Genomic DNA, 21,088 nt, shown 5'->3' with positions numbered 1-21,088 from the left:
AGGGGGATCACCTGCAATATCACCAGGTGGAGGAGGAGGAAGAAGTATTAGTAAGTAGGTTAGGGGGGGTCCTTGGCATATCCATTCTGATGCGCAAGTTGCGAAGTGAAGGAAGGTGTGGATAATGAATAGTAGAAGAATATGAGATAAAATAGCATAAAAATTCCTATGTTTGCAGGGTGGGACCCTTTATAATAGGTTTATAATCCTTATGTTAATGAAATATAATGTTAGGATAAGGAAAATATCTCATCATTATATTTTTTTATTACATAGTCGCTCATACCCTACTCATATCCTGTATATGTAAAAAATAATGTCCAACGTGCTTCTAACAACTCCACGCACAACATTAATTACAGAATGAGCTCATGAGCCAAATGACCCATTTGATTTTTTGGGCCTGGCCCAAATAGTGAGATAATGGATTGGTAAAAAGGGGTTCAATATCTGATCATGGAGTTTAGGGTCTACTTATATGTTTGTCCATTTTATAGGAAGCTGAAGGGTGCTAAGCCTCTAGAGTCAGAAGGATTTGATCAAATGGTAGTCCCTGAGCTAGTTGAGTGAAGTATGGGAGGAACATGACCTATGAGATAAATATTGTCCGATCGGATGGTAGTCTCTAAGCTAGCATAGTGAAGTACGGAGGGAGCATGACCCGTGGGATCGAGATTGTCCGATCATATTGTAGTCTCTGATGTCTCGATTGGCAATTCACTCAGGTTGACTACCTTAGACTTTGACTGCCACATTAACCGAAAGATTGACTCCTATGTGGGAGCCACCTATAATATTCATATTATAACAGTTATGGTTCAACAATATTTATATTATAGTAATTAACTTGATAAAAAATATTCACATTGTAATAATTACGATTTTATAACTACTATAATATGAGTTCAATCATGTTTACCTAATATTTAGGTTGTAACAATTATAATTTTGTAACTATTATAACAGCTTGATAATTCATGATTATTAATGTATATGATGAGAGTTTGAGGGTCGCTGCGTGATTTTACAAGGGTTTAGTAGGATGGTTTGCCCTTTGATAAAAAAGTAAAAAAAAAAAAAACACCCTTTTAATGATTCCAATAAAAAAGTGCTATTTTAATTTTTGTCATATTTTTTATGGGCCGAGTCCAATATTTAATAGCTTATTGAGTCGAGCCCAATAATTTGGTCACGGCCCATTATTTGATTGAAGCTCTATCCACTCCTCGCAAACCCTCTTCCAATCCATGGCGGACTCGGAGTTGGGGAGGTGATCCAATCCTTCTTCTTCCTGCTCCTCGTCGGCCATGGAGGTCATCGCTCCGACCTCTCTCCGCTACTCTCCCCTACCACAAGCCCCATCTCGGTCAAGATCACTATCCTCCTCCATATCCTGCAAATCTTCCATCCCTCGCAACTCCGCCAACGCGCCAAGAGAGGATCCCGAGGAGGAAGCTAAGAAGCATTGCTCCCGTCTGGTCCAGGTCTCTGCGACCCTCACTGTGATTGCCGCCTCGCTCCCCCCGGCTCCTGCTGACGCCAGAGTCGCAGAGAAGAAGTCTAGGGCGAAGCGCCAGGCCGAGGCCCTCTCCCCCGAGGAGATCGGGCAGTGGTCCCGCGGCCTTCCCACGGTCGGAGAGCGCATCCCGTACACGGAAATTTTGAACTTTAAGGAGGAGGGGAAGCTGCTGCACGTCGTGAAGCCACCTTCGGTCAGCCTGAGGCAGTGGCCGGAAGCGGTGCTCGTTGTGCTTGATGATTCTAGGGTTCTTCGGACGGTGCTGCCGACGGAGGAGAGGGATGAGAGGTTTTGGGAGTCGTGGGATCGGTTAAAGTTGGATTCTTTTTGCGTCAATGCTTATACCCCTCCCGTCCGAAAGGCTAAGCTCCCCACCTCCTACTTGGGATGGTTGGCCAAGGTTCCTGATTACTTTAGGTCGACCGTAAAACCGAAGCCCAAGTCTAAGCGTTCGTTGGAACTTGAGAATGCCAGGAAGGAACTGGCTGAAAAGCGGAGGGCCGAGTTGGCCAGAGTGAGGCAGGAGAGAGAGGCCATGGTGAAGGCTATTAAAGCGCACAAAAAGGCAGAGGTAAGAAAAAAAAGGCTGGAAATTAAGAAGGCCAAGTACGAGGAATCGCTTCGCCAGGCAAGGGAGAATTATCAGCAGATGGCATATATGTGGGCAACTATGGCAAGGGACAAGAATGTCGTCACTGCTGCTGGTTTCTTTATATTTTTCATCTTCTATAGGACTGTTGTGCTTAACTATAGGAAGCAGCAGCAGGACTATGAAGACAGGCTGAAGATTGAGAAGGCTGAGGCAGAGGAACGGAAGAAGATGAGGGAGCTGGAGAGAGAAATGGCTGGACTCGAGGGACCAGGGGAAGATGAAAACGATGAGAAGGGAGGCGAGCAGAACCCTTACATGAAGATGGCAATGCAGTTTATGCGATCAGGTGCTCGGGTGAGGCGAGCACACAGCAAGCTGCCACAGTACATGGAGAAGGGACTTGATATCAAGTTTAGTGATGTTGCTGGTCTTGGGAAGATAAAACTGGAACTTGAGGAGATTGTCAAATTCTTCACACTGGGGGAAGTTTATAGGAGAAGAGGAGTCAAAATTCCAGGCAAGTGGCCTCACACCCTCTTTAGATTGTTATAATTCTTTCATTCTCCATCTATTCTCAATGTTATCTTATCGTTAGTAACTTCCTTAACAATGTGAATGGATCTTGAGGAATTTGATATGAAAATTGCCTGATATATATATTTTTTCTTGAGGAGCTTAAAAAATTGATTTCACTAGAAGCATTCTACTACAAAATTTTCAGACGTTATTACTTCTTGAGTGTTCTATAAACTGACCTATGTGGCAACGTATACATATACAAATGAGGACCCCATTCATATCCATTTCTGGTTCAAATGTGAGGTAATACAGTCTAGGTAACTAATCAATAGACAATATGCAGTCTTGGCAGTCTTATGTTCAGTCTAGTCAGGCCATCATCTGAGAGTCATATATGGCAAAGTCCTTGGATAATCCCAAATTAAATTGATTAAATTAATACAACCACATAAAAATAGTTTGGTCGAAGGTTTAAAAAGGCATTTATGAATCACATAAATTTATATGAATAAAAAAGATATGTATATCAATTTGCATAAACTTATATGTCATACTTGTAACATAGTTAAATTATATAATATATTAATATTTATTAATTAGATATAGTTATTTTTTGTGCGCAATGGCACTCCACACTTGTGACTTTTCAGCCCTTAATTTACTACTCATTGTCACCAGATCACGATGTCGGCGAGGCTGCAACTGGAAAAATTGTCTCACATGTTTTCTCCTCTATGAATTTCATGTGAGTCGTTTACATGACTCTTACGGATCCCTCCGCTTTTCCTCCCTTAATTCCTTGCCAATTTCACTTGTCTTCTAATAAAAAACACTCAGTTCCATTTATGATATCTTCCTTGTCTCTGCTTTTCCTCCTTGATTTTGATTCTAGATTGCAAATTTGTCTTCATTCATGTTGAATGAAACAACTTCGAGGAGGATGAGGAGGAGAAAGATGAAGAGGAGTGGAACTAACTCCTTTGTTTGTGCCTGTATTGATGCCATTTCGTGTCTCAGTGCGGGAGGAGAATGATTAGTAGCATTCAATTAAAATCCATATTGAGAAGTGAGTTAGTAGGCCTTTGTATGTAAAGGTTTATGAAGTTGTAAATCCCATCTAGTCTGTCTATATCTTCTCTTAGTGCCATTAAAGTTATTTGCAGTTTGCTCCTCAGTTCTATCCATTACTTCATAAATATAGCTCATAGTTGGTTTCACATCACCATTCACTAGACGAAACACTTTCACTAGTGGAGTCACACACTTCAAACAAAACTTCAACTTTCAAAATTGTGAATCACACCTTATAGTTTCTTCCCTTCTAATCTACTTGCAAACAAACTTGTAACCAATAATTTAGAAGCAAACATGGATCTAAGTGTGGTTTTCATCTCTCCCATTGTTTGTAGTATAAAGTATGCTGTAGCAAATCTCGTGACTGCAGACCTCACCAATTCATTTCCCTAAGAAAATATTCTGTATAAATTGATGACTAAAGTATGATGATAAACAAAGACTATGATCCTCTTTACATTAGCTATAGTATCATATAAAAAACAAGCATCAGCAAGAATCAAATCTAAGCAGTGTGCATCACAAGGTGACCAGAACAACTTGATCCTTTTCTTGCTTCTAATAAACCGTCGAAATGCCTAGTAGTTAAATGCACACAACTATCTGTCAACACTGGACTTCGAACAGTCAGTAGTTGGCACACAACTATTAACAAGAAAATGAATTATGAGCCAAACCTAAATTTTAATATCCTCCTGATTTTTCATCCTGTCAGAGAATCAGAACCTAACTGATTTGAATGAAATTGTCCGATTCAGCCTGCTGATTCAGATCACTGGGGATGTGAATTTTAATGAACGGGACAATTCAAATCATGAATTGTCTGATTATGATAACCATATATGCAATGGCTCCGCTATCAATTTTATGCACTCTTTGAAACCTCGTCTTCCTCTACAAGTGTTGCACTGACACTTTAGTTTGCATGCAAGGCATTCAATATGAAGCATGGTCTCACATTTCTCTTCATTCTGCTTTTTTGCAGGGGGTATACTTTTGTGCGGACCTCCTGGGGTGGGTAAAACTTTATTGGCAAAGGCTGTTGCTGGTGAGGCAGGTGTTAATTTTTTTTCAATTTCAGCTTCACAATTTGTGGAAATATATGTTGGTGTTGGTGCATCCCGTGTTCGTGCGCTTTACCAAGAAGCAAAAGACAATGTAAGACCTGTTAAGTTGCTTTTATCTTCTTTCCTCAAAATTTCATTTAACATCCCACATTAAGTAGTGAATGATGTGTTGGTCCCTTGGAGGCCGGCAAGAGGGAGTGAATTACCTTGCACAATAAAAAGAAAGACCTTTCACGAACTTATAGTTTGATAAAATTAACACCTGTATAACAAGAATTAACAAATTAATTAGAAAGAGAGAAGAGGCATAGGAGAATTTACTTGATTTACAATCAGAAGATTGCTAATCCAAGACGTTAAAAAAACCCACTAATGTCTCATTCAAGTGGAGAAGCCTCTTACAGCGTGTTGCCAGCTCACATAGTAGTAGAACATACAAAGAAATTGTAAAATTGATTACAAGTGATGATTTCTAGTTACTGGGATCAGGGCTATAAATCCAGGGCTATATTTATAGCCCTGATCCCAGTGCCTGGAAGGGTTCCAGGTGCCTGGACATAGATAGAATTTTATCCTCATTACAACGGATCACACCACGTTGCGTTTCGATGAAGTTTCTGGTCCGGGCGCCCGGAAGGGTTCCGGGCACCCGGACCGGGTCGACACAACCCCTGCTGGGCGAGGCGCCCAGCGGTTGACTTTTCCATCCGGGTCTTCCGCTTCGGTTCCGCTTGCTTGGGTCTGGGTCTTCCGTTCTAGCTCCGCTCACTTGGGTGATTTCGGCCATCCGGAATAGGGCTCATCCGAACCTATTTTCCGTCTTTCTTGAGCAACCTTCCATTCTGGCTTCTCGTCCCTCGGAAACGCCGCGCACTTCCTTCTCGTCCGCCAACATACTCATCCGCAATATCTCGTCCCTCGGATATACCAAGCCCGTCGACTCTTTCCCGTGCCGTCCTTCTTGCTAGCTGCGTAATTCTTGCACACTTAGACACAGGGCATCAAAAACATAACAGGACCTAATTTGACTTTGTTGATTACATCAAAACTACCATGAGGTACTTACAATCTCCCCCTTTTTGACGTGAGCAACCCCAAGTTAAGTTAGGGTAAACCACAAACAAATAACAGTTATAAAATTGCAAATACAAAATAAAAAATGTACCCTCCCCTAAACTTAATCTCTAATTCTCCCCATTTGATCACATGAAAATAGGGTAATCTATGCAAATAATTGGAAATAAATTGAAGCAAAGTCTAAGGGAAAAATATAGTGACTATCATTTAAAAAAAATCAAGAAGTTTTAAGTTTTGAAAATTTGGATGTTTCAATTTATAAACTATTTTTGAAAAATTAAATAAAAAAAATTTTAGACTTGGAAAAATTTAAAAAAATTTTGTAACAGTTGAACGGTCATATATAAAGCATATATAAAATTCTCAAAAAAATTTATATTATTTTAAGCAGAAATAAATTCTTTTCTACATAAAGACATATTTAAAAAAAAAATACTTAAAAATAGTTATTAACCTTAAAAAATCTTGAAATATTTTTTGAAAATGTATAATAGCAAGTAACTTTATAGAAAAAATAAAATTTCAAAAATTAATTTTTTGATAATTTTTAATATTAAAAATTTCATTTGGATAAATAATTTATAGAAAATTCACCAACGGTCAAAAAATTTAAGGAAAATTTTTTTAGATAGAGAAAACAATAAAGTTTCACAGAAAAATAAATTTTGCAAAAAACAATACTGCAAGATATTTTTAAATCGAAAAATACGAATTTTGTTAAAAAATTTATAGAAAAATAATACAACGGTAAAAAAAATTTAAAAAATTTCTATAGATGAATAATAAAATTTTATTTCCCGAGAAAATTTATTTTTAATTAATTTCTAACAGAAATTATGTAGAACAATTTATTTGATAATTCTAAGCAAGAATACGAAATCAAAATAAAACATGCATAATGATTTTGGAACCAATATAGGTTCTTTCCAACTGGGTTAATAAAATATTTCTTATATATTTTGTTGACAATTTTTTGATTTGACCCTTATGATATCTAAAGTCCCAGTTTAGTCCATTATATTTTCTAACTTGTTGAACATGTGAGTTTGTATAACTTTTAATTTCTTCTTTCAATTTTTCATTGCCCATTTTTATCTTGTCGAAATCCTCTAGTCGACAAGATGTTGCTAAGGTTAATTGTAACTCTTCATTTTTATTTTCTATTTCTAATTTGCAAGAACTCTTCGACAATATTTTTATAAATTTAAATACTTGGTCAGGAGGTAGGGATCGTACCTGACTTACCTTGTCGATTTCTGAATCTGAAGCTCCCCTTGTAGAGCTGCTTTCTTCTGATGTTGCTCTCCCTTCATACTCTCGATGTTCATTGCAGAAGAGCTTGCTTCGTCGTCTTCATCTTCTTGGTGACTTGCCACTAGCACAGTCCGACGATGGCTTCGATCTTTGACTCGGACGACGTTTCGTGCCATGTTGCTTTTAGATTTCGATGCTTTGCTTGGACTGGTCTTTTGTCCTTGTCCTTGTTCTTGCTCTTTAATTTAGGACAATTATCTTTCACGTGTCCTTCATTGCAGTGGTAGCATCTTACCTTTCTTCTTCTTCTTTTATCCTGCACTTGATTAAATTTATTATTTTTAAATAACTTTTGAAATTTCCTTACCATGAAGGCTGTTTCTCAAGGAATGTTTCAGACTCTTGTTTGTCAGTTTTTGCCTTAAGGGCAATGTTTTGTGTTGTCTTCATTCTTAGACCTGCATTTCTAGATTTGTGAATCTCAAATGTTGAAAATAACTCCTCTAAATCACTTACCTCTAAGTCCCTTGAGATGAAGTATGCATCTATTAGGGTTGACCATTCCGGAGTCCTAGGAAATGCGTTAAGCGCGCACCTTAGCGAATCTCGGTTGGTTACCGTTTCTCCGAGATTCGTGAATCCGGTGATGAACTCCTTGATTCTTGAGTGGAGGTGTGCGACCATTTCTCCTTCTTCCAATTGGAGGTTGTAGATTTGGTTCTGGAGTAAGCCCCGTCTCGTCAGTTTGGCTTCAGACATATCTTCGTGTAGCTCCAGGAACTTCTCCCAAAGTTCTTTTGCTTATTCATAGGCGCCGATTCTGTTGACTTTTTGCGGAGGTAACACGCTCAGTAGATGGAATTCGGCTCGTCCATTTGCTACGAAATCTGCTTGCTCCTTCTTGGCCTATTGATTTTCTTCTTTGTCTTTTGGAGCTACAAAATCATATTTTAAGATTAATAATAAATCAAAATTCGTTTTGAAGAATACCTCCATCTTTTTTTTCCCAATCGTGAACTCCCCCTCGAACTTAGGCGGGTAGATGTTTGGTCTGGCCATCTCTTATGCTTCGGTCGGCGGTTAGTCCTTCTGAAGTGAACCTGACTCTAATACCAATTGTTGGTCCCTTGGAGGCCGGCAAGAGGGGGTGAATTGCCTTGCATAATAAAAAGAAATATCTTTCTTGAACTTATAGCTTGGTAAAATTAACACTTATATAAAAAAATTAACAAACTAATTAGAAAGAGAGAAGAGGCATAGGAGAATTTACTTGGTTTGCAATTAGAAGATTGCTAATTAAGATGTTGAAAAAGACCACTAATATCTCCTTCAAGCGGAGAAGCTTCTTATAGCATTGACAGCTCACACAGTAGTAGAACAAACAAAGAAATTGATTATAAGTGATGATTTCTAGCTATTGGGATCAGAGCTGTATTTGTAGTCCTAATCAAGGCGCCTGGAATAGTTCCATACGCCTGGACGCGGATAGAATTTTATTCTCGTCGCAATGGATTGCGCCACATCGCGTTTCGATGAAGTTTCTGGTCCAGGCGTTCGGAAGGGTTTCGGGCGCTAATAACTAGGTCGACATAGATCCCGCTGGGCAAAAAGCCCAGGGGCGCCCAAGTGATCCGAGCGCTCGGACCGTCCGGACGCTTGGACTTGGTCCAGGTGCCTGGTTGACTTTTGGGTCCAGGTCTCCGGTTCCGCTTGCTTGGGTCTGAGTCTTTCGCTTTGGCTCCGCTCGCTTAGGAGATTTCGACCATCCGAAATATGGCTCATCCGAACCAATTTTCCGTCTTTCTCGAGCAACCTTCCGCTCCGGCTTTTCGTCCCTCGGAAACGCCGCGCGCTTCCTTCTCATCCGCCAGTGTACTCTTCGCAGCACCTCGTCCCTCGGACGCACCGAGTCTGTCGACTCTCTCTTGTGTCGTCTTTCTCGCTAGTTGCGTCTTTCGCTCGATCTCATGTGCTCTTAAGTTCCTGCACACTTAGACACAGAGCATCAAAAATATAACAGGACCTAACTTGACTTGGTTGATCACATCAAAACTACCACGGGGTACTTACATGATGATTCTTGCATTTTTGTAGCATTTTTTATTTACTATCTATATGCTAACTTACTGTATATTTGTATTATTTCTTCTATGCCCATTATGATAATCCAGATTGTAGTTTGCCTGTAAAATTTTTGCCTTTATTTTTGCTAGGCTCCTTCTGTTGTGTTTATTGATGAGATAGATGCAGTTGGAAGAGAACGTGGCCTTATCAAGGGCTCTGGTGGGCAAGAACGTGATGCCACTCTTAATCAGGTAAAGAAGAAAAAATGAACTACTTCATTATGCTTGTATCTTAGTATTAGTATCGTTGATTTGCCTGCTTTGAACCAGCTTCTTGTCTGCTTGGATGGCTTTGAAGGACGTGGTGATGTAATCACGATAGCCGCAACGAACAGACCTGATATTCTTGATCCAGCTCTTGTGAGACCAGGACGATTTGATAGAAAAATTTTCATACCAAAGCCAAGTCTAATTGGTCGCGTTGAGATTCTGAAGGTATTAGCACATTTATTATGCTAATTGATTTGGCAGTGAACTCTTATAATGATTCTCTATCGAGTTTAAGATTTGCAGAATGACCAGTTTTTAGTTTGCAATAGTAGTTTCTTCTGTTTAATGGTCTTGTATCTGTTATGTGCATTAAAATAAGATTATCACCTGCTATGCATCTTATGGAAATTTTTGATTCTCTCTTTTTTGTGTTTGTTCAATCAAAAAGCCAGATTCTCTAGATAGCTGTTAAAAATAAGGTAGTATTTGGTTTGTCAGTGATTTTCTTCTACAAGTGCAGTTCTTGTCTACCTTGTTGCATGATCCAATGAATGACTTTGCTTATATTGTCATTATTGTTGATTATTTTTTTTCCTAATTTTGACAAAAATACTGAATCCTCGAAACTCTGTGCTCGAATGGCTACTTAGGTTTTATGCTGTGCTAAAGCCCTGAAATTTCTTTTGGTTCTCATGGTTGAAGTCGTATGCTGAGCTAGATGTTGATATTTTTTAATAAAATCAAATATCGAGCACAAAACACTTAAATAATTCCTATTTGCAATCCTTTTGTATTTTGTATTTCTTTTATTGTTTTCAGGTTCATGCACGTAAGAAGCCTATGGCTGATGATGTGGATTATTTGGCTGTTGCTAGTGTGACTGACGGGATGGTTGGTGCTGAGCTAGCTAACATTATTGAAATTGCAGCCATTAATATGATGCGTGATGGAAGATCTGAGGTAATTTAGTAATTGAATTTTTTAACGGGAGGGATGTTGCAAGTTTGATTTGAAGACAACCTCCCCAGCCATTTTGGCTGTTGCTAGTGTGACTGATCATTCACAGCTTCCATAAGACTTTTCATAGTGACACGTAACAAGCCATTTTGAGTCATGTCTTGGGATCACTTTCTCTTGACTCATCATTCACAGCTTCCTCCACTTCTCCATGAGACTCTCTTTAAAGCTGGACTTTTTACCTATCCTGTTTTACCACCAGTATTGCTGATTTATATTCTCAGGTGCATAATGGATGAGCTGTTGCAATTCTCTCCGTAACAGATTATGCCTTATAAGTTACTTTTTCACATCATTTTAAATTAATCTGAGATGATTTTCTATTTACATGCTCATCCTTTGTTATCTTGTCTGTTAATGATATGATAAAACAACATGGCCTGGATTTCATGTTTTGATTATTTCAATGATTCAATCTCTCTTATCACAAAAAATTACTGATTCCAATTGGATAACCTTCTAGATAGCATGTGTTGCTATCTCAGTCACTGCTTATAACTGGCCTAGATTTGATTTTCTCCACGTTGCTATTTAAGTTGGTATGTTTTGTCCTATTTCATGTTTTCTTTTTTAACTGTCTCAGATAACAACTGATGACTTATTACAAGCTGCACAAATAGAAGAAAGGGGAATGCTTGATAGGAAGGATAGGAGTCCAGAGATGTGGAAACGGATGGCTATCAATGAAGCATCTATGGCTGTTGTAGCTGTCAACTTTCCTGATTTAAAAGACATTGAGTTTGTACAGTCTTATCTCTATTTTTTCACAAGTCTCGTGCAATTTATTTCCTATTTACTTTGTCAGAATGCCTTATCAATGGATTTTTAATTTGCCAGCAATTATTGGCTTTTGTCCCTGGTCGACTCTCTTGGTTTAGATGAGCATAGAGTTTCTTAAATATTTTTATCTGACAAATTGATATGCTTTATTCACTATCTTGATATCAAGAACAATCTCATGCAGAATATTTGATTCAACTGCATAATAACTTTCTATATGGACGAGCTGCTATCTCAATTTATGAACTAGATTTTGTTGGGTTGACCATGCTTCATTCCATTTTCTGGTGAGTTCATGCTGCAAGTAGAGTTATCCTTGCAATGATCCTTATGAACTCTTATGGATTTGTGCTCAACCACTTGGAATGCAGCTAAAGTGTTTTTTGCCTTTATGTAATTTGTTCCTCAATGGAATTTACATCTGCCTTGAGATGTAGCACCGTGAGAATCACTAATGATAAGGGAGCATGGACTTGATAACTTCAACCACATTAAACCTTAGTTTTTTGCTGCCAATTTTGCTGCTTTTAGTTTATAATTAGACCGCAGATTTCTTCTCAACATTTGGATATAGTGAAGCTTAGTCAGCCCGACTTCAATCACGTCAAACCTTTTTTTTTTTTGCTGCCAATTGCATTGCTTTTAGTTTAATCAGACCTCGGATTTTATTGTAACAATTGGATATGATGAAGCTTAGTAGCCCTCAAAATTTTCTCTTATATCAAGATAGGGCTCATCATTGCTGAATTTGACTTTGAAATCAAAGCGCTCACATGCATTCTTGATCAACTTGTCATCTCATCACTGAATATGCATTTTGTGGAGTCTTAGTGAGATGATTTAAAGCTTGTTTTTTCTTTCAGATAACTATTGCACCTCGTGCTGGCAGAGAATTAGGCTATGTGCGAGCCAAAATGGATTACTTGAAATTCACAACAGAAATGCTTAGGTAGATTATTGTATTTGTAAATAGAACTTTTTCTTTCTTAATGTGTCAAATATCTAAGGTGTGCAATTTTGGGGTGGGTGGGTGGGGTGTCGGGGCTTAATATTTCTTTTTCTACTTTTCCATTTTGCCCTTTTTATGGAAATGATTTTGAATTTTATACTTATGCTTGATGTAACAGCCGACAATCCCTACTTGATCATATTACTGTTCAATTAGCACCTCGTGCTGCAGATGAAATCTGGTATGGTGAGGATCAGGTAAATCTTTGATACTAGGTTTAGTCCGTTGTCATTACTAACTTGTGAAGTGTTTAATATACTGCTGTTTGTTGCCTGCATTTTGATGATTTATTCCTTAATGTTGGGAACCATTCTGACTCAAACATAATGCAACATCATCGTAGCTGAGTACAATTTGGGCTGCAACAGCAAACAATGCCAGGTCAGCTGCCCGGCGCTTTGTTCTTGGTGGCCTTTCTGAAAAATATTACGGACTGTCTGACTTCTGGGTTGCTGATCGTATCAAAGTATCTTTATACTATTTAGTGAAATTGGAAGAGTACTACCCAGAAAAGTCTTATGACTGACAATTATACTTACAACAGGAAATTGACCTGGAGGCGCTGAGGGTACTGCACAAGTGTTACGATAGAGCAAAAGAGGTGTTTCTTATGTTTTTGAGCTCTATTTCAGTAACTTCCATTTGTATGGGTGAAAATTGCAGTTTACTAACTGATAGTTTGCAGATACTGCGGCACAATAAGGAGTTGATGAATGTGTTGACTGATCGATTAGTTGAGAAGAAAAGTGTCACCAAAAAGGAGTTCTTTAACCTTGTGGAGGAATTTGGTCATCTTGAGCCTATGCCAGAAAATATTGTTGATATAAGGAAGGTCAAGCTCTCGCAGTTTCAAGAAATGATGATTGCTGGAAGCGGTTCAACTCATGGAAGTGTTGGGCGATAGTCCTGAGTACCAATATTACTTCATGCCATTCATACAAACAACTACATTCTCCTAGCGAATGCAAGGTAATTTCTCTTTTATTATTGTTCTACCTCTGAAGCAACCATTTCTTGTAATTGAGAAATTTATGCAATATTCTATTACTTTGGTACATCAAGTAGTGGGTCATCTCATGCAAGATTCTCTACTGCAAATCTTTGCATTATGCATTCATTTAAATATTTATCAAAGTGAAGTCATGACATGTACATAGAGCTTAAACTGGAGAGGGATTTCTTGAGTATCGCGTATTGTTCTGTCCTTGGGATAGTAAAAAGATTTTATGACTGGTATGTCTTACCATACTTGATGGATCCAAGTTTTGGGTTGTTGAGAGGCAACAACATAAAGAATTAATTTAGCATAGATGACAATTCCAATGGATGTGTGGAGCTATAGAAAGAACTAATTATGTTATTGTAGCTCTAAAAACGATAAACTTAAGAAAATAAATTGAGATTCTATCAACATTAAAACCCCAAATCCCATTAATAGATTTTATAGTGCCAATTATTGAATTTAGTAGTGTGAAAGTTATAAAAGGTTGAAAAAATATTGATTTAATTCTTGAAAAAATGATTTAATTAATTTGAATATCACTAATATTACAGTCTTGCATAAAGTTTATTGGATCAAATCCCAAATCATATGTTTCTTGGTCAATAGTTGATATTTTAAAGTCATCAGTTTTACATAGATCGACCTCATTGGCAACGATTATCACCTGTTTAGTTCTTTGTTAGTTTTCATGGTGATTGTTCAGAATAAATACATTAGTATCACAGCTCACATCAGTATGTCACCGTTTACCAGGTTCGTGCTTGTTTCACCATGGTTGAAGCATCGACACCATTAGTGTCACTATCCTGATGATATCGAATCACTGGCACGACAGCTTGTGGCCGATCATTCGAATAAAGAATACTGAATCTGAAGATAATTGTCCCTTTGATTATACTTAGCCGAGGTGAGATTGATCGGTAAGATTTTAATTGCATTGTCTGAGATACCCCAAAAGTAATTGAACAGTGAAGTAAACCAAACGTGTGTAACAGGTAGAATGAGTGGCTTCTTGCTCAAATATTTTGTACTGTATTAATATGAATTTTGTAGTTCAATTCTTTTTTTTTGATCAATAAATGCCTTTGTTAACTTAAATATACGGGGAAAATTAATAAAATGCCTCCAATAATTATAAAATTCTTGTCATTTTAACTATTAACACCATTTAGTACTTGTCAGTTTCAGTGGAAGAATGCCACGTGTTCATCAAGTTATTATTTCTTTTAAATGGAATGAATTTGTTGGTAATCAGGGGTAGCTTATTATTCTTTATATATATATATATATAAGGGGTAATAAACCTCCGATTTATTCTGTGCTGCATTTTCGTGACTGAAAGGACTCGGGACATCTAGAATCATTAGGGGTGTCTTGATTCATTTAGGGTGCCCCAGTGACTCCAGATACTCCGAGTTATCTCAATTATGAAAACAAGTTGGGGAGCATAATATTAAGGAGTTAGTTTGCATATCCGTTTATTGCACAATTTCGTGGGTGATTGAGTGAACTTGAGGTGTTTGGAAATAATTTGGGTTCTCGGAAGTGATTCGGACATCTAGAAGGGAGTCGGGTGCCCTGACTAATTTTAGGTGTGTGAAGTTTACTCGGTGCCTACGGAATCATGCATGAGCGGATGTGTAGCTAAAATTTTTATATACACCATCAGTATAAATTTTTGATTATACCAATAAGCTTTTACCTTTAGGATTTAGAGATTAATTTATAGTATTAAACATAATAAATTTTTAAATCAAATTTTTTTAAGTACTCATGGGATGTACAGGATAAGTGTATATGATATCAAAAGTTTATATAGGCTAATGATAGCTTGCACAACATTACTCACAGGTCGAGGCATCTCGGATCTTGATCAATTTTTTTTTGTTTATTTTTTTTTTAAATTTTCTAATGTGCCAATAAAATTTTGTTTTAAAGATTTAGAGATTGAGTTATAATATTATGTAAAAAAAATAATTTTAAATTAGAAAAAATTTTGAGTACACGGGATATGTGGGATGATATATATATATATATATAAAAGAATTTTGATATCATGTACATCTTGTGCAAACTTATTTTTTTTACTTAATATTATAATTTAATTCTTAAATCGTAAAGAAAAAAAAAGTTTATTGATACATTCGAGAGCTAAAAAATATAATAAAAAAAATTACTGTACAGCAACTTAGTTGCTGTCCACGGCCACGACCCATATAAAAGAGCAATGTTACCACTTATCACGCACATCATGTACAAATCTTAAAAAAATTTCGAATTGAAAACTTTTATTGTGCTTAATAGTAAAATTCAACTTTTAAAGTTTAAAGATAAAATTTTATTAGTATAATCGAGAGGTTATGGAAAATAAATAAATAAATAAATATATATATATATATACTACGTGAACAGCAATATCCTAAAATAAATGAAAAATTTTATTGTGCACATCTTACTTGTATATTTCGTGAGCATCTAAATTTTTTTTATACTTAATACTATGACCCAACCCTAATACCCTAAAGGTAAAATCTTATTGGCAATTTTTTGTGTGCTTAATAGTATAATCAAATACCTAAATCCTAAAGGTAAAATTTTATTGGCATAACTGAGAACTTAAAAAAATAAATAAAAAAAAATCAACGTTTCGTTGCTTGTGAGAGTCATCCATGCCCGCCACCTACGGGGTGTGTAGACTATCAATGACACATTTGTATTTGTGTATATATAGAGGGTTTTTATACTGGATGATTGGCATGTGTGACGCATATGGACGCCTCTCTACATGGGAGGTGCTTCCTATGTAGAGAAGTGCCCACGTGTGTGTGTATATATATATATTTGATATGCTAAGCGACACTTTGTGTGCGATCGTGAGAGAAATTCGACGTGGGCTATCTGACGCGACCAAAATCTAATTTTTTTAATCTCTCTCTCATCTGCATGCAACAACTTTTCTCTCTCATCTGCATGCAACTATAAAATTTTTTAATCTCTCTCTCATCTGATTGCATGCAACAATCACTGTGCTGCTAATTTTTAAAGGTGATATAGCTGCTACAAAATTATAGCAGCTACTACACAATAGCTGCTACACGTTCTAGCAGCTTCTGTATAGTAGCTGCTATAACGTGTAGCAGTGTGTAACTACTATATTGTAGCAGCTACTATACCGTTGTAGAAGCTACTGCACTGTTGTAGCAGCTTCTGCACCGTTGTAGTAGCAGCTACTTCACCGCTGTAGCAGCTTCTACACCGCTGTAGCAGCTTCTGCACCGTTGTAGTATCTTCTGCACCGTTGTAGTAGCTTTTGCACCTTTGTAGCAGCTTCTGCACCGTTTTATCAGCTATTGCATAATAACTACTACAAGTTGTAGCAGCTACTGCATAGTAACTGCTACAACGTTGTATCATCACTGTTATAGCAGTTACTGCATAGTAACTGCTACAAGTTGTATCATCACTACCATAATAATTTTTTACATGTAATAATAGGAGAGAAGATAAAATATCATTTTAATTTAAAAAGAAAGAGAGAAAAGTTATTGCATGTAGATGAGAGAGAGGTTAAAAATTTTTATTATTATTTCATGCAGTGAGAGAGAAAAGTTGTTGCATGCAGATGAGAGATAGATTAAAAAAATAGGTTTTGGCCGTGTCAGATAGCCCATGCCGGATTTCGCTCATGATCATGTACAAAGTGTCGCTCAACATATCAAATCTCATATATAGATTTGATATACTAAGTGACGCTTTGTGCACGATCGTAAGCGACGTGCAGACGTGGCGTTGCCAGCTCGATTTCTTTAGAAAAAATATTCCTTTTACTCTCTCTCCGCTTCCGCCTTTTATTCAAAACAACAGCGTGAGAATTTTCCCAAATTCTAAATTTCCCTGATCGCTCTCTCTCTTGCTCTCGCCTCTTCCTTCACCGCCGGCTTCCGTAGCAGCTGACTGAAGTTCCCTAAACTGTGCGTTGAACACAAAGGCGACGCTGGTGTAAAAGCCCCCTTTCTCCATTCTCGATCGTAAGACTTTCCCCTCCACTATTTGTTATTCAGCTGTGTATAATTTTTTTTGCACCATATATATATATATATATATATATATATATATATATATATATATATCCTACCAAGCATAAGCCCTAGCTGCTATGCTACCCGTTTTTTGCCTATATAATTTGCAGGTAACTTGCCAAACATTATTTCCATATGCATTTCATAAGAAATGGTAAATCATTTCATTGTAAGTTGTAATTCCCGACCGTGATCCTAAAGGAATATTAGAAGGAAGGAAGGATTTATACTACAACGTGTAAGACCGACACTTGCTACAAACACCTGCAGCCACTTGGACAGTTAGCTGCTACAAGTTGTAGCAGCTACTTCGACAGGTAACTGCTACACCTTGTAGCAGCTAATTGTCCATATAGTTGCTACAACGTGTGGCATCCACTTGGTAAGTTATTTTTGTAGCAGCTACATTTTCTAGCAGATATTACTCTTAAAAATATTTTTGTTATGTATATCAACTTGGTAAAAAATTATTTAAAATTCTTTTTGTTGCTGCAGCGCCGTTGCTTTGCTGCTACACATTGTAACAACTACTTTGATAATTAACTGTTACATCTTATAGTAGCTAACTTGGAATGTTAGCTGCTACAACGTTTTAGAAGCTACTTCTACAGTGATAGCTGCTACAACATTGTAGCAATTACGTTCCAGAGTGGAAGTAGCTAAATCGACGGTTAGCTACTATAACATTATAGCAGCTACTTGAAATGATAACTGCTACAACGTTGTAGCAACTATCACTATGGAAGTAGCTGCTACACATTATAGCAGCTAATTTGGAATGTTAGCTACTACAACATTGTAGTAGCTACTTAATGTATAAATAGTTAGAAGCTGCTACACGTTGTAGCAGATGTAAAAGACCCCCTTTGTCCATTCTCGATCGTAAGATTTTCCCCTCCACTGTTTGTTATTCAGCTGTGTACAATTTTTGTTTGCACCATATATATATATATCCTACCAAGCATAAGCCCTAGCTGCTATGCTACCAATTTTTTGCCTATATAATTTGCAGGTAACTTGCCAAACATCATTTCCATATGCATTTCGTAAGAAATGGTAAATCATTTCATTATAAGTTGTAATTCCCGACCGTGATCCTAAAGGAATATTAGAAGGAAGGAAGGATTTATACTATAACGTGTAAGACCGACACCTGCTACAAACACCTGCATCCACTTGGACAGTTAGCTGCTACAAGTTGTAGCAGCTACTTCGACAGGTAACTGCTACACCTTGTAGCAGCTAACTGTCCATGTAGTTGCTACAATGTGTGACATCCACTTGGTAAGTTGTTTTTGTAGCAGCTACATTTTCTAACAGATATTACCCTTAAAAATATTTTTTTTATGTATATCAACTTAGTAAAAAATTATTTAAAATTATTTTTGTTGCTATAGCGCCTTTACTTTACTGCTACACGTTGTAGCAGCTACTTTGACAATTAACTGTTACATCTTATAGCAGCTAACTTGGAATGTTAGCTGCTACAACGTTTTAGAAGCTACTTCCACAGTGATAGCTGCTACAACATTGTAGCAATTACGTTCCAGAGTGGAAGTAGCTAAATCGACAGTTAGCTACTATAATATTGTAGCAGCTACTTGAAATGATAACTGCTACAATGTTGTAGTAAGTATCACTGTGGAAGTAGCTGCTACACATTATAACAGCTAACTTGGAATGTTAGCTATTACAACGTTGTAGTAGCTACTTAATGTATAAATAGTTAGAAGCTGCTACTGTTATTCAACTGTGTACAATTTTTGTTTGCACCATATATATATATATATCCTATCGAGCATAAGCCCTAGCTGCTATGCTATCAATTTTTTGCTTATATAATTTGCAGGTAACTTGCCAAACATCATTTCTATCTGCATTTCATAAGCAATGGTAAATCATTTCATTATAAGTTGTAATTCCCGACCGTGATCCTAAAGGAATATTAGAAGGAAGGAAGGATTTATACTACAACGTGCAAGACTGACACCTGCTACAAACACCTGCAGCCACTTGGACAGTTAGCTGCTACAAGTTGTAGCAGCTACTTCGACAGGTAACTGCTACACCTTGTAGCAGCTAACTATCCATGTAGTTACTACAACGTGTAGCAGCCACTTGGTAAGTTGTTTTTGTAGAAACTACATTTTCTAGCAGAGATTACCCCTAAAAATATTTTTGTTATGTATATCAACTTGGTACAAAATTATTTAATATTATTTTTGCTGCCGCATCACCTTTGCTTTGCTGCTACACGTTGTAGCGCTACTTTGACAATTAACAGCTACACCTTGTAGTAGCTAACTTGGAATGTTAGCTGCTACAGCGTTATAGTAGCTACTTCCACAGTGATAGCTGCTACAACGTTGTAGCAATTACGTTCCAGAGTGAAAGTAGCTAAATTGACGCTTAGCTACTACAACATTGTAGCAACTACTTAGAATGATAGTTGCTATAATGTTGTAGCAGCTATCACTATGGAAATAGCTGCTACACCTTGTAGCAGCTAACTTGGAATGTTAGCTGCTATAACGTTGTAGTAGCTACTTTCACTATAGCTACTACAACATTGTAGCAGACCGGCCCAAATTGGATTGTCACAAAATTCATGGAAAGTTATAATCATCTACTCTCCACTCCTTTAAAGGTGCATTTGCTACGCTCACATCGTCATATTTCTGCAGCCAAGAAAGTATTAACTCAACAGTTTTCAGAGGCTAATGTGCCAACTTGTCAACAAATTCGAATATTGGAGATAGATTATGGAAGGCCTGAGCATCTAGGTTGCACTGAAAAAGATATTAGAAATTTTGAGAAAGAGCTTAGGGATGAACAAAAGGGTATTGATGCCGAAACACTGATCAAGTTATTTATAACTGAGAAAGAGAAGAATTTAGTCTATTTCTATGATTATGAGACTGATTCAACTGAAAGATTCACTAGGTGTTTTTGGATGGATCATGTATCAAGGAGGACATATAGCATCTTTGGTGATGTAGTTGTATTTGATATCACATATAACACCAACAAATATGGGTTGATTTTTGTACCCTTCTTAGGAGTTAATCATCATCAGAGCATTGTGTTTGGTTGTGGCTTTCTAATTAATGAGAAAACTGAGTCTTTTGTTTAGTTGCTTAAGAAGTTCATAAAAGCGATGCCTAAAGGTCCACCAACCGTGATCATCACTGATCAGGATCCAGCGTTGACGAAGGCCATTGGCCAAGTTTTCCCTCAAACAGTGCATCGATATTGTTTGTGGCATATACTCAATAAATTTCTAGATAAATTACCCCCTTTGACTTTTCGCAATACTATCAAACCATAAAGGATGTCATTGTGAACTCCTCAACCCCTGATGAATTTGAGAAGTCATGGGAAGAAGCTATCAAGTTTTCTAGCTTGGAGAAAAATGATTGATTATCATTGATGTATGAATTACGACAAAGGTGGGTCCCATTATATTTTAGCCATTTTTTTCTACTGGAATGTCAAGTAGTAGTAATCTGAAAGCTCACATTCATTTTTCAAGAAGTATATCTCAAATAAGAACTCACTGATGGATTTCATCACGCGTTTCAATAGGGTATTACGACACCAACAATATAATGAGTTAGTTTCCAACCATATTGATATGATCTAGCAACCAAAGATTAAGACAAACTGGCCTATGGAAACTCAAATGGTTAAGATGTACACAAAAAAAAATGGTTGGATTTTTAAAGTGAAATGAGTTCAAGTCATGGTTATTATGTGCAATAAGCA

At 37.1% G+C, this 21,088-nt stretch overlaps 1 protein-coding gene across 1 annotated transcript; it reads left to right on the top strand.

Moving 5' to 3' along the window:
* Window positions 1-1,227: 1,227 nt before the first annotated feature.
* Window positions 1,228-14,342, top strand: LOC121967352 (probable inactive ATP-dependent zinc metalloprotease FTSHI 2, chloroplastic). The gene is made up of 12 exons (XM_042517508.1): window positions 1,228-2,628; window positions 4,690-4,862; window positions 9,316-9,417; window positions 9,496-9,660; window positions 10,255-10,395; window positions 11,036-11,194; window positions 12,096-12,181; window positions 12,360-12,438; window positions 12,585-12,707; window positions 12,786-12,842; window positions 12,927-13,210; window positions 13,998-14,342. The coding sequence occupies exons 1-11, from the start codon at window positions 1,308-1,310 to the stop codon at window positions 13,143-13,145; spliced, it is 2,625 nt and encodes an 874-aa protein (XP_042373442.1). The 5' UTR covers window positions 1,228-1,307; the 3' UTR covers window positions 13,146-13,210; window positions 13,998-14,342.
* The last annotated feature ends 6,746 nt before the right edge of the window (window positions 14,343-21,088 follow it).

The sequence above is a fragment of the Zingiber officinale genome, chromosome 3B, assembly GCF_018446385.1.
Source record: "Zingiber officinale cultivar Zhangliang chromosome 3B, Zo_v1.1, whole genome shotgun sequence".
NCBI lineage: Eukaryota > Viridiplantae > Streptophyta > Magnoliopsida > Zingiberales > Zingiberaceae > Zingiber > Zingiber officinale.
This window is presented reverse-complemented; position numbering and strand designations above follow the sequence as displayed.

Bases quoted from the DNA above. Each gene is read 5' to 3' on its own strand.
- LOC121967352 (XM_042517508.1), top strand. From the start codon at position 1,308: ATGGAGGTCATCGCTCCGACCTCTCTCCGCTACTCTCCCCTACCACAA. The intron at 11,195-12,095 runs GTACAGTCTTAT...TTTTTCTTTCAG, and splicing joins ATTTAAAAGACATTGAGTTT to ATAACTATTGCACCTCGTGC. The intron at 12,182-12,359 runs GTAGATTATTGT...TTGATGTAACAG, and splicing joins TTCACAACAGAAATGCTTAG to CCGACAATCCCTACTTGATC.